At 41.7% G+C, this 13,148-nt stretch overlaps 1 protein-coding gene across 2 annotated transcripts in view; it reads right to left on the bottom strand.

Moving 5' to 3' along the window:
• Positions 1 to 4,060, bottom strand: part of Pde6c (phosphodiesterase 6C) — a 61,165-nt gene extending 57,105 nt beyond the window's left edge. For both annotated transcript variants that reach the window (XM_008853091.2, XM_008853089.2), the window contains exon 1: positions 3,423 to 4,060. In XM_008853091.2, coding sequence (XP_008851313.1) covers positions 3,423 to 3,887 — 465 coding nt within the window. In that variant the 5' untranslated portion in view covers positions 3,888 to 4,060. The remainder of the gene's footprint in view (positions 1 to 3,422) is intronic.
• Positions 4,061 to 13,148: the final 9,088 nt, after the last annotated feature.

Consider the following 13,148-nt stretch of genomic DNA (forward strand, 5'->3'; position numbering starts at 1 on the left):
TGATGAAGAGGACCAGAGTTCAACTCCTAGCACCCACGTCTGCAACTGCCTATAACTCCAGTTTCAGGGAGACCCAACATCTCTGGCCTCCTCAGCACCTGCACTCACATGTACAAATCCAAACAGAGACATACATACACATAATTATTTTTTCTAAGTTCAAAATTAAATGCTGACTTAGTATCATATCTGAAAGCCCTGGATAAACTGTCAAAGTAGGGAGGCAAGACTTTCCAGATTTTTCTTTTAGTACATTCTGTTTCTGAGACTCCTGCCATCTCTGGATGGTGTTTTTACAAAGGAACTCTGGAAAGCAGCTCTAGGACAACGTTTAGAACAGGAGGATGCCATCTCTCCTGAACTCAATGTGGCTAAAACCTGAAACCACCTTAAACAGTACTAACTGTTGAAGTCAAGAGGCAGAAAGAGTGGTGGAAAGGAAGAGAGAGGAGGGAGGAAAGGGATGAATAAGCACACAGTTAGTTATTGGAAACATCAGCCTTCTAGGGCTTTCTTTAAACCACAGTCCAATTCAGGAGCACCCACGTAGTTAATGACCAACTTTGCCAAAAGGAAAAGAAACAATTCACTTGAAGAGGATATATCTCAGCTTCCTGTTGCTAAAAGTTTTCTTTCTTTTAACCCAGTTTAAACCGGCAATAATCATTGACCCTTTTTTTGGTCATTCAAACTCCTGCTGACATAAAGATGATCGTATGATAGCTGTCATTAACTGAACATCTACTATGAGCCAGGTGGTTTGTGCTCCTGCATTTAGTCTGTACATTTGGTGTCTCCATTCAGAGGTGAAAATTTACTCTATTAGAGTTACTAAGCTTCAGGTTTGGATCTGCACCCAGGTCTGTCTGATGCCAGGGTACTCACCCTTAATCATAGGGCTTTCCTGTAATCACCTTCATGGACCCATGGTCAGCAGTAACCACCTCTGCATCTTTGTCTGAGTGTGAGAAGTCTCCCTCACCCGTGCTTACACTGCTAACCAGAGTAGAGTCACATGTGGTCAGTGGAGTGGTAGAAAGAAGACAGCCTTGAAGACCTTGGTTATTGTTCCAGACCTGACACATCCTTACCCTACCTGACCTTGAGCAGATTCCTATTACAGAGACGGAAATGTCAGTAATGGTCCAGCCTCCTGCAAAGGGTCTTTGTCAAAATCCAAAGTCTAAGAAAGTGAAAATTCTTTATGAATTGCCAAGTGCAATGGAAAGGCGAAAAACAACTCAGGCTCTTCATTTAAAACTTTGATTCCAACCTCTTTCCTTGAGACAGATTTTACTGAAGTAGTCAAAGCATGGTGAAACTACCGGCATGTAGGGTAGGAGGAGGAACCGGCCTCAGAATCAGGAGGCCTTGATTCTGTTCTAGCTCTTCTCCTTCATTATACTATACCACAGACTCTGAGGGAGACACTGCTCTGTGACCCTCAACTGTCCATCGCCTATAGGAAAGAGTTGGGCTCAAGACTCACCAAGCCCTTTCTGTCTCTGATGTTCCACACTTGATTAGAAGGTTATGTCCTCCTGCTACATCCGCTCACTAACACACCCATGGTTTTCAGCATTGGCTGTATTAGAACCACCTGGGAGCCCATGTCCCAACCTGAGAATCTACTACAATTGTCTGTTGAGACTGGCAGGCGTCAGTATTATTCATTTGAGTGAACGTACAAGTGCTGATTTAGTAGAGGAAATGTTTACACATTCCACAAATGGAGAGCAAATGAGGCTTTCGTCTCTCCCTGGCCTCAGTGGCATGTCTGTCTTCAACACACATTTGTCCTGCTCTGGACAGCGGGAGTGTGAGGGGGAAGGGAGAGGATTCCCTCCTGAGCTCCCATCCTTACTGCAAAACCCCATGGGCCTCACGGGCCACAGCTATCTCGTCTTTTAAATGATTATTGCTATTATCTTCTCCCTAGCAGAAATCAATTTACCCACCTCTCTTTAAAAACAAAACAAAACAAAAAACTCAGAAAAAAATCTTGGAATCTAGTCTCCGAAATTTGATGTCCTTGTAATTTAGAGATGGGCTCAGTTGGAGACTGTGAAGAACACGTTCCCATGAGAAAACCTCAGGCCATAAGGACACAGCCTGCTAGGTTGGCTCAAGAGAAGCATGTCTTAAGTGTATACGTCAACCCTTGTACCCCAGGAGTGTCCAGCTATTGTTTGTGAAACAGTGCTAAAGTCTGGCACAATGATCCTCCTGCTCTGTGGGAGCCTCCTGTAATCAGCTTTGGGAGACATTTGAAGATAATCTCTGGCCTGTCAGCTGCTTCAATCACACGCCAGAAGCACTTCACAGAAGCACTTAAGGGACTGCCCCCTGACACACTCCATCAGAACGCAGCTCTCCCCTGCTGTTAATATGAAATCATAGCAGTGGAATGTGGGTATACAGAAAAGCAGTGCCAGCAGAAACTCCAGACTGGTACCCATGATTGCTGCCCTGTGAGGGATTATGGGTGATTAGCATTTGGTGATTTTTTTTTTTTTTTCTCTTTTTGGTCTTTTTAAGACAGGGTCTCCCTGTAACCCCAGCTGTCCTGGAACTCACTATGTAGACCAGGCTTCTTGGCCTTGAACTCACAGAGATCTGCCTGCCTCTGCCTCCCGAGTGCTGGGATTAAAGGTGTGTGCCACTACGCCTGGCCCTGGTGATGTTTTTCTAAAATGAACATGCATTGCAGTGGTCAGAAGAGAGTCAATTTTTCTGTTTTTATAAGGAAGATAGCAGTACCTTGCTTCTATCAGCACTGTGTATTTTAGGGGGCGGGATGCAAATACCTCATTTACAGGATTGAAATTCATGATTGACAGATCTGAGTTGTCGGGGAGGAGTCAGCAGCACTAAATTTCTTAAATTCACATTTATGATGATTGAAATCAAATAGTTGAGCTTTCAAATAGTAGACATATTTTTGCAGATAGGCCTTATAGATGGAAGGATCAGTTTATGAGCCAGTGCATCCCAAAGAAACTTCTGAAGGCTGTGAATGAGAGGCATAGGAGAAGCTCCCCAGGCTGGCCTTGGTGTGTAAGCTGATGTCCTGTTGGGCTTGTCAGGAGGATAGCCCCCAAAGCAATGGAGGAGGCAGCGAAGCAAGTAAGGAGCACACTAGGCCTAGCCAAGAGCCCCTGATTAAAATGTCCAGTGTCATACTGGACCTACTTAAACTAAAAGGCAATGTTCAGTGTCCATCTGGAATTCTAGTTTAACCGGACACCCTGTATTTTGAGTTGCTAACTCTGGCTTGGCTAGGCCTGTGTGTTCCTCTTCCCCACTGCCTACCCTTCCCAGATTTTAGTCAAACTGGTGCCACAAGGACAGATATACCCTCCCCATAAGTTTCTCCCTAGCTCTGACAAGACCACTGCCCCACTGCTGGAAGGCCACCTTACCTTTTTCACATCTGGGACATTGAGGGTTTTCTTTGTGTGAGCAACCCAGCCAACTATTCCAATGTCCAGTGGAAACACGACTTCTCTGTCAGGGACCACGAGGTTGTCCTCAAACTTGGAAGTTGGGGTGACATCCAGAAGCCTGGAGGCCACCTCAGGAATGCCATTTCTTGCTCGGCATATGAACATGCTACAGCGGTCAGCCTGCAGGAACTGGGCCAGCTTCTGCAGGGTCCTGTGAGCTGCCTGCTCAGCACCATCGGCCTCATCCTGCACACATTGGAGCAACTCCAGGCACAGGGCTGACTCCTCCACCTGCATCATGCTGGCCTGGACCCCTGGCCAGCTGTTCTTGAAGACCTCCCCCAATGCCTCCACCCGCAGCCGTTTGTCAAAGTACTCCTTGGCAAAGCGAGGGTTCTCCTCTAGGTATCTCTCTACAGCAGCTTGGCTGATCTCACCCATGGTGTAGCTTGTGTTGACGCTCTTGTCCAGAGTGAAGGGTCCCTCAGAGTGATACCTGGGGGAGCATGACAATAAGGAGATATATCCTAATTAAAATTGCTAAGGAAACTCTAGGTAGTACCTCATTAAAGGTGAAGCAGGAAGTTTGCTTGGCGATGCTTTCAATCTGCCTGGGACGTGACAGAAGATCTCGGCTTATGGTGGCCTTCATGAAGCAGTGGATTAAGGAGTTCTTTAGGACATGAAATCCCTCCCCATTATTAGCCCCTAAATCTTCAGAGGATCATCAGAGAATCTTGGGTCAGCCAGGCAAATGTCAGGTGGAAATTTCTATTCCAGAAAAACAACAGAACTGCTGCTGTCTGCAGCTGGGAAGAATTGTTGCTCTATCTGTCCCTTAATTACATTACAATAGCATCTACTTGCATTTTGGATTGTTCTTGTGTCACAGTTATCAGAATGGCTTGTATAGGGACCTCAGAGTGCTTGAGATTTTTGTTTGCTTGTGTATACAACAAATGTAAAAACTTTAGTGAACATTGATAGGGAGGTGGAAGGGTTTAGCACCCACACAACATGAAAATGAAGACTGCTGTCTCCTTAAAAGTCCTTTATTCACTTAGGTTGCATTGTCTACTCTTTCTCTACAATGCTGTCCCCTCAACTGCCCTCACAGTGGAAAACTTGATTTTGGAACTATTCTAAAGGAACAAAACTGGGCTTGTTACTAAGAGAGAGGAATCATGGCTAAAAACAATGTGCCTACAATCTAATCCCAATGGGCATGAGAACACCTGACTTAGGATTATAGAAGTGACCCATGCGGTGTTGCTAACTGGCTTTTCTGCCTCTAAGCACATTGGTTTGGATTTTGTTTTCAATGGTAATAGCTGGACATCATGCGTTTTTCCTTCTTAAGACAGCCGATTAAATCTACTGGGCCTGAGCTGCTTTGTCTGTTGCTAGGATCCTTGACATCTCTGGGGCTGCTGGCGTCTGGAGAGCATACTTAGGACTACTTAGTTTTGTTTGATGTTTACTTTATTAAGCTTTTACATCTGTTAAGCACATTTCCTCAAGCATTTAAATACTATCACACATCTACTAAGTCAAGCTAAACATTTCATTTTCCACTTGTTTTGAATACTTAAAATTCATTTTTAAATTAATTCGTTTTTTTTTATTTTATCGTATGCATGTTTTGCCAACATGTATATGAGTGCACCACTTGTGTGCAATGTCCAAGGAGGCCAGAAGAGGGTGTCAGATGCTCTGCAACTGGAGTTACAGTTATTAGCTACCATGTGGGTGCTGGGAACTGAACCCAGGTCCTCTGCAAGAACAGCCAGTGCTCTTAATTGATAAGTCATCTCACCAGCCCCATTTTGAATATTTAAATGCTGATTTCAAGCTTGATGAAAGCCTTTTTAAGTATTTTAATAAAGCTACAAACCTGGGGCTGGAGAGATGGCTTAGCAGTTAAGAACACTGGTTGTTCTTGCAGGAGACCCGGGTTCGAATCCCAGCACCCACATGGCAGCTAACTGCCTGTAACTCCAGTCTCTGGGGATCCAACAGCCTCTTCTGACCTCCATGGGCATTGCACGACACGGGTGCACTTACCTACAATGCAGGCAATACACACATACACATAATTTTTTTTTAAGTAAAAAAAAAAAAAGTTAAAAAAAATACAAACGTGAGAGAACAGTTTCTTTTAAAATGAAGACCACACAACATGTTATAATGAATAAAAATTGTTGCCCTATCGGTCTTCTGTTGGCTTCTAAGCAACAATGTGCAGGTTTTGTTTAATTCTCTAAAGTTAAACCTTTACCCCACTAGAACGATAATATTCTTAGTAGTCACAAAAGAAAGAAAGGCTGAGCCTGCAGGTTCCATGAACTGAGCTGTAACATGGTTTCCTGGGGAACAGGATTCACACTGGCATTAATAAGTTAAGCCAGTGTGTTCTGTTGAGATTCACCTCAGAGCACCTGCTAAGGTACCCATGTTTTCTTGTACTTCCCTATGTGACACTTAAGTCTACTCTCAGGAGAGTTTTTAGTGGGTGACTATTTCCTACATAACATTCTTAGAGTGTGGTGTTAGGTAGGTCCTTGTCAGGATATAAAAAAACTAAATAGATGAACAACAAGCCATGAGATTGAATCAGTAAGACAATTTCTCTAAAAATAAAAAGGATAATAGAGAAAACAACACAAAACTAGGCAAGCCTAGAAATGCTGACTGAGCCCCAATGATGGACCTCAGAGTCTAGACTAGGAGCTTTGCAGTTTTTGTGATAGAAGATGACATGCATAGGGTTCCTCCCTTTGGCTAAATCTGGTAGCAAAGTAATGATGGACTTGTAGAAAAAGTCTGGCTGGAGACATGGTTCAGTAGCTAAGAGTTCTTGCTTACTCCTCTTGCTGAGAACCTGACTTCAGAGGTGGCTCACAATCTCCTCTAACTCCAGCTGCAGTGGACCCAATGCCTTCTTTTGGTCTCTGAGGGCACCTCTATACATGTGCACACGCACACACACACACACACATGTGCACACACACACACAGAGGCACACACACATACACATTAAGAAAAATAAAGCAATAAAAATTTTTTTTAAAGAGTTCCCTTTTTTTTTCAGTTCTGTGGAACAGTTTGAGAAGCATTGATGTTAGTTCTTTTAAAGTATTAGCAGCAACGGCATCCAGTCCTAGCAAGTTTGTGTCATTCCAGGAATGCAAGGATGAGCCACCACACATAAATCAATAAAACCAGTATAGCACATAAACAGAATCCAGGGTAAACAAAACACCCACCAGTCCAATGGACAGTCACAACCAAGCCCATGGTTATGCAGATGGCCCTGGTTAAACTAAGTGTGCCATAAAAAAAGACATGACTGAGAAAGGGTGGTGTAGGGAAGAGGGGGTTAAATGGGTAGGAGGGAGATAGGAAACAGTGATATCAGAATGCATAGTATGCATGTATGAAGTTGTCAAAAAATTTTAATAAAAATTATTTTTTAAAGCCATAAAAATGAGCAAAGTATCTAAGTAGATACTTTTAAAAAGAAAAGTGATGAATAAGTATATAGGAAAAATACTCAGTGTCATCAGCTATCAGGGAAATGAAAATGAAAACCATATTGAAATCGTATCTCATCTAGTCCAAATGTTGTTCTGAAAAGAACATAAATGCTGTCAAGGGTGTTCCATATGACTCAGCTTCGCTACTCCTGGATGCAAGCAAAAGGAAATGAAGTGGGCACACCACAGACACCTGCACACCCGTGTTTATTGTGGCGCTACTCACCATGGTTAAGAGGTGGATCAGCCTGTGTGTCCATCAGCAAATGAAGAAAAAGGTCGTACCTATGTACAGTGAACCATTATTCAACCATGAAGAAAACTGAAAACCTATCATTTGTAGGAAAATGGATGGATCTTGAGGGTAGCATGTTAAAATTAGCCAGACATGCAGAAAGAAAAGTATCATGTGTTTTTTGTCATATGAGGAAACAAAAACAGACAAACAAAAATCCAATGACCTGAATCTACAAGAATGATTATTAAAGACTGAGAAGAGGGCTGGAGACAGGAAGAAGGTGGTGGCTGGCAGACAGGATCAACACGTGACATAGAATGTATGGAAAAAAATCACAGTGAACTCCAGTGATTTCTTACAGTTAACTTGTATTAATAGTTACAATAAAAACTTCATTTCTTAGTACTGAGCAAGATAAATTGGAAAAAGCAAATACTGGGCATTGGTATACAGATTTATAACCTATATTGCATTTGGGTCAGCATCAAATGTAGTATAGCCTTAAATTCTACAGTGATGTGTTTATGAATTTATATTTTGGAAATAATTAAGGATATATATATAATTAAGGATATATGTGGTTAATATAGTTAAAAAGGTGTTTATCCAATTAGATAGCTATTGATTACCCCCAGCTGTTGATTACACCCATATAGTTTGTTGTGAAGGTCACTGTTATGGTTACTAATAACCATTTAAAGCTGGGGTTGGACCATTGGTTGATTTTCTCCCTTAGCAGCTTGCATAATATCCTCTGAAACTATGAACGCTAGTCTTCAGGGAGGAGGCTTCCAGGTCAGTTCCTGCTCCATTGCTCCAAGTCCTGTGTTTGAAGCATGTCCTGTCTTCAGCAATAGGGTCTTACTTTCAAGATCTGGGAGGTAATCAAGGGCTGTGGCAATAGCTTGTGTTATCTGGGGGAGTCTCTTGGACTACCCTGACCAACAACGGAGGGACATCTGGGTACACAAACTTGACTTGCTAGGCTGTAACATATGACAGGATGAATGAAATGTGATAGGGAGCTATGGGGGTGGAGATAAGGAAGGAGATCTGAAAATAATTAAGATGTATTGTATGAAACGCATAAAAATTAAAAAATATACATAAAAAAGAAAGGTTTTTATCATGAACATGATTGTAAAAATAAAAGACTAGAAATTGAGAAAATGTTCATGCTGGTGAGATAGCTCAGTGGATTGAGAGTGCTTGTTGTCAAGTTTGACTACCCCAGGACCCAGATCGTGGGAGGAGCAAACCAACTCCTGAAAGTTGTCCTCTGATCTCCACATGTGTACTATAGCATGTGCATGTCTACACACACACACACACACACACACATACACACACACACTTAAAAAAATGTATAAATTACTAAGAGATTCAATAATGGAAAGTTGACTAAATAAATGACACTATAGCCATTGATTAAATATATAATCACATATCTAATATTAAAGTCTATTTGTGGGTATGAATAACTATCTAGTATATACAATTAGTTACAAAATAGTATTGCAATATGATCACACACACCAGACACATATACATACAGAGGTATATACACCACATACCAACATATTAACTATAATTATTTCAAAGAAGTAAAATTGAGGCTGGAGAGATAACACAGAGGTTAAGAGCATGTGCCATGTGTGATGGTTAGTTTTCATTGTTGACATGATACAACCTAGAGACACCTGGGAAGAAGGAGGTATAACCAAAGAATTGTCTCAATCAGATTGGCCTATGGCCACATATGAAGAATTATCTTGATTGATGATTGATTTTGGAGGGTCCAGTCCACTATGGGCAGTGCCATCATTGGGCAGGTGGTCCAAGAGGGCTAGTGGAGCATGAGCCAGAGAGAGAAAGCAAGCCAGTAAATAGCATTCCACCATAGTTAACTGCTTCCAGGTTCCTGTCTTGAGCTCCTGCTTGACTTCCTCAAAGATGGACGCTGACCTGGAAGTGTAAGTCGAAATGAACACTTTCTTCCTCATGTTACTTTTGGTCATGGTGTTTATCACTGGAACAGAAAACACACTGGGACATCATGCAAGTACGAGGACCTAAGTGAGTTCAGATCCCCCATGAAAATACTGGGCATGACTGGGCGCATGCTGGTAACCCAAGCACTGTGAGGGACAGACACAAGAGGATGCTGGGGTTTGCTGGCTCAAAGTTCAGTGAGAGACCCTGTCTCAAGGGAGTAAGGTGGAGAGTGATAGAGCAGGACACCCAGCATCCTCTGCTGACCTTTGTGTGTGCACTCAGAGGAATGTGTACCCACATGCACATGTGCGTACACCTCACACAGAGAGAGAGAGAGAGAGAGAGAGAGAGAGAGAGAGAAGAGAGAGGAGAGAAGAGAGAGAGAGACCAGAGAGGTAAAATTGAAAAAATTTTCTTCTTTTTTGTGTACCTGATTTTTCTAAAGTATCTACAGTGAGCACATACAGTTTATGTACTGAAAAAAATGTGTCTATTAAATTAGACCATTTTTATCTTGTGTGGATGAGATTGCTTGGGAGTTAAAAGGGGAGGGACTGACCTGAGACACAATTTAGTCCAATAAGTGGGAAGCGTTTTATTCGAAAAAACTAAAAAGAAGGCTCATTGAATATTGGACAATATTATGATTTAAATATTTGTGCCTTGAAAAATTTATCTGTGAAAATCCTAACCCCCAATGTGGTGGTACTAGGGGGCGGGTGAGGCCTTTGGGAGGTGATCAGTTTGTGAAGGCAGAAACTTAGTGAATGATATTAGTATGCTTTTAAAATAAACCAGAGGCACGCTCTAGCCCTCTTTCTGCCTTTTGAGGATACAAAGAGAAGGCAGAGGGCTGGGGAGATGTCACAGCACCCACATAAAAGCTGAGCATGACAGCACCCACTTGTAATCCCAGCCCCGAGGAGGCAGAGAGAAGAGTCTTGCCGAATCTGTGAGCTGCAGAGCCTGACTCAAAAAATAAGGTGGAGAGTGATTGAGGAAGACACCTGACATTGACCTCTGGTCTCCACACACAGGTACACATACACATACACATATGAACACACATATGATGAGGGAAGAGAGGAAGAAAGGGGGAGGGAAAAGGAGAGGGAGAGAGACAGACATAGAGAGAGATTGGTGGGGGGAAAGGAAGAGGCCCTCAAGCCCAGCCTTGTTGGCACCCTTGACACCAGGCTTTCAGCCCCTGCTGCAGTTTAGAAGTCATTCAATTTGTGATACTTTGTTATAACTTCCTAAACTAAGAAAATGACATTTTTCTCAAGCAAAAGTTTTAAATGAACACTTGCTTTTCCCACACACAAAAGTCCTTTCCCTCCTCCCCTGCCTTGGCTGAGTGCTTTCTTCTCAAAGGAGTCCTCACCAAGTTTCTGGCATGGGCTGGCGAGATCTTTGTGTCTTTTATTGGCTATTGATACCTAGGCACTCAAAAACAAAATCAGCTTAAGAAAATATATTTTATAATTTTAAAATGATCTGATAGACCGCTTAGAATGGATTTTTAACATTGCAAAATAGTTTTTGGCTTTATTAAATTTCCCTTTTTCATGTCGCCACTCTTGCTGATTTAAAGCAGAGATTTGTGAGTTTGTTTCTGATGGTGGTGTTCTTTTTTTAAGAGTGTTAACTAGTGGAAGGAATGATTAAAAATAAAGGCAATTGTAGATGCTACAGATCGTGGCAATCAATGTACTTAGATAAATCATCTCAACAAGGATAATTAGGTCAATGTGAAAATTCCATTCCATTCCCACAAAATTTTTAAACTATTTATTGTTTGTTTTCTTTAAAAAAAATTTTGAGACAGGGTCTTCCTGTAGGAGTATGTGTGTGTGTGTCTGTACATGTATGTACAGCTACTTGTGTAAGTCAGAAGAGGGTATAGGATCCCTTGAAGCTGGAGTTACAGGTGGTTGTGAACATAGGTGCTCTGGAAGAGCAGCAACTGTTCCTAATAGCGGAGCTATCTCTCCAAACTCTCCAAACTTTTTAGAAATATGTTATATGATAATGATAGAAGGTAATATTAGAAGTCATTTGGGAGGGAACACATACTGTGATCCTAGCCACTCCAACAACTATTAAAGTGCCTGCAAACAAACCCTGAGTTTGTCACTCTGGAGTCCAGCCTTAGAAGCCAAAAGAAAAACAAGGAGGAACCCAATGGATAGATGCTCTTGTGGCCCATCAATAAATCCTCCTGGTTCCCAAGAACTAGTAATGCTCTGCCTTTTCTCCTCCCTCACATCTCTTTCTAGACATCAGTTAAAGACTTTCTTTCCTACCCTTCCATGCTGAGCTACTGGTTACTGAGCTACTGGCTACTGATAGATACTGAGGGTGAGGGTAGAGTTTATCTTCAGACTGATCAGCTCATCAAGCTCCAGTGGACGGTTCCAAACCCATGGTTATACAAACAGCCCTGTTAAACTCAGTGAGTCACAAAAGAAAACAAAAAGACACGGATATGGCAAAGGGATTTGTTAGGAAGATGACGACAAGGATGGGAAGGAGCTAGAAGATGGGGTGAGGGTAATTAGAAAGCACTAGAGACATGTATGAGGTTGTCAAAGAGCTAATTTAATAATAAAAGAAAGAACAAAGTGAAAAAATGTGCACACATTAGGTAAACAAGACATTATTCTAGCTGCCGTATGGAAATAGCCAAAGACCTTTTCTTAAGGAGCTTAAAATCTAGAAAATTTGGGCTGGTGAGATAGTTTAGCAAGTAAAAGCACTTGCCACCAAGCCTGATGACCTGAGTTCAATCCCTGGGGACCCACATTGTGGAAGAAAAGAAGCAATTGCTGCAAGTTGTCCTCTGAGTATCACGTGTGCTATGATACATGTGTGGGTGCGTGTGCACATGGGGGGTAGAAATATTAAAAATTAAAAATAAAATCTATGGGGCTGGAGAGATGGCTCAGCAGTTAAAAACACTGGCTGTTCTTGCAGAAGACCCAGGTTTGAATACCAGCACCCACATGGCAACTAACAACTGTCTGTAACTCCAGTTCTAGGGGATACAACAGCCTCTTCTGTCCTCCTTGGGCACTGCATGACACAGGTGCACTTACCTATATGCAGGCAATACATCCATACACATAAAATAAAAATAATAAACAAAATATTTTTTAAAAAAAATTAAAAATAGGGCTGGAGAGATGGCTCAGTAGTTAAGAGCACTGACTGCTCTTGCAGAGGACCCAGGTTTGATTCCCAGCATCCACATGGCAGCTACTAACTGTCTTTAACTCCAGTTCCAGGGGAATCTGAAACCCTCTTCTGACCTCCATGGCATTGCACGACACAGGTGCACTCACATACATGCAGGCAATACACTCATACACATAAAATATGAATAATAAATAATTTTTTTAAAAAAATTAAAAATAAAATCTAGAAAAAAAATCACAAAATATTACATACACACACACTCACACACACACACACACACACACACACACACACACATATAGTCTTTTTGAGACAGGATCTCTCTGTAGCTCCAGCTGGCCTGGAACTCACTCTATAGACCAGGCTGGCTTTGAACTCACAGAGATTCATCTGCCTCTGCCTCCCAAGTGCTGGGACTAAAGGCGTGTGCCACCACACTCAGCTGACAAATGTTGTATATTAATATGAGTTAGATAAATATTCCATTAAGTCATTACAAAAAAAAAGAAAGAAAAATCCCTAGAGATGTACCAAGAATGGTTTAATTTCCATTAACATTCTATTTAACATGTAGGCATTCTATATTAATGGACACTTGTAATATTTAATTCCATCATTGCTAAAATGTTCCATTACAATTAACTGTTTCTACAGAAAGTTATACTTACATAATAGCCAAACAAATATATGTGTAACTTTGAAGCACCAACAGGAATCAATGTGTGGCTTTGAGTG

Source organism: Nannospalax galili, unplaced genomic scaffold, assembly GCF_000622305.1.
Source record: "Nannospalax galili isolate Female #2095 unplaced genomic scaffold, S.galili_v1.0 scaffold1027, whole genome shotgun sequence".
In the NCBI taxonomy this organism is placed as follows: domain Eukaryota; kingdom Metazoa; phylum Chordata; class Mammalia; order Rodentia; family Spalacidae; genus Nannospalax; species Nannospalax galili.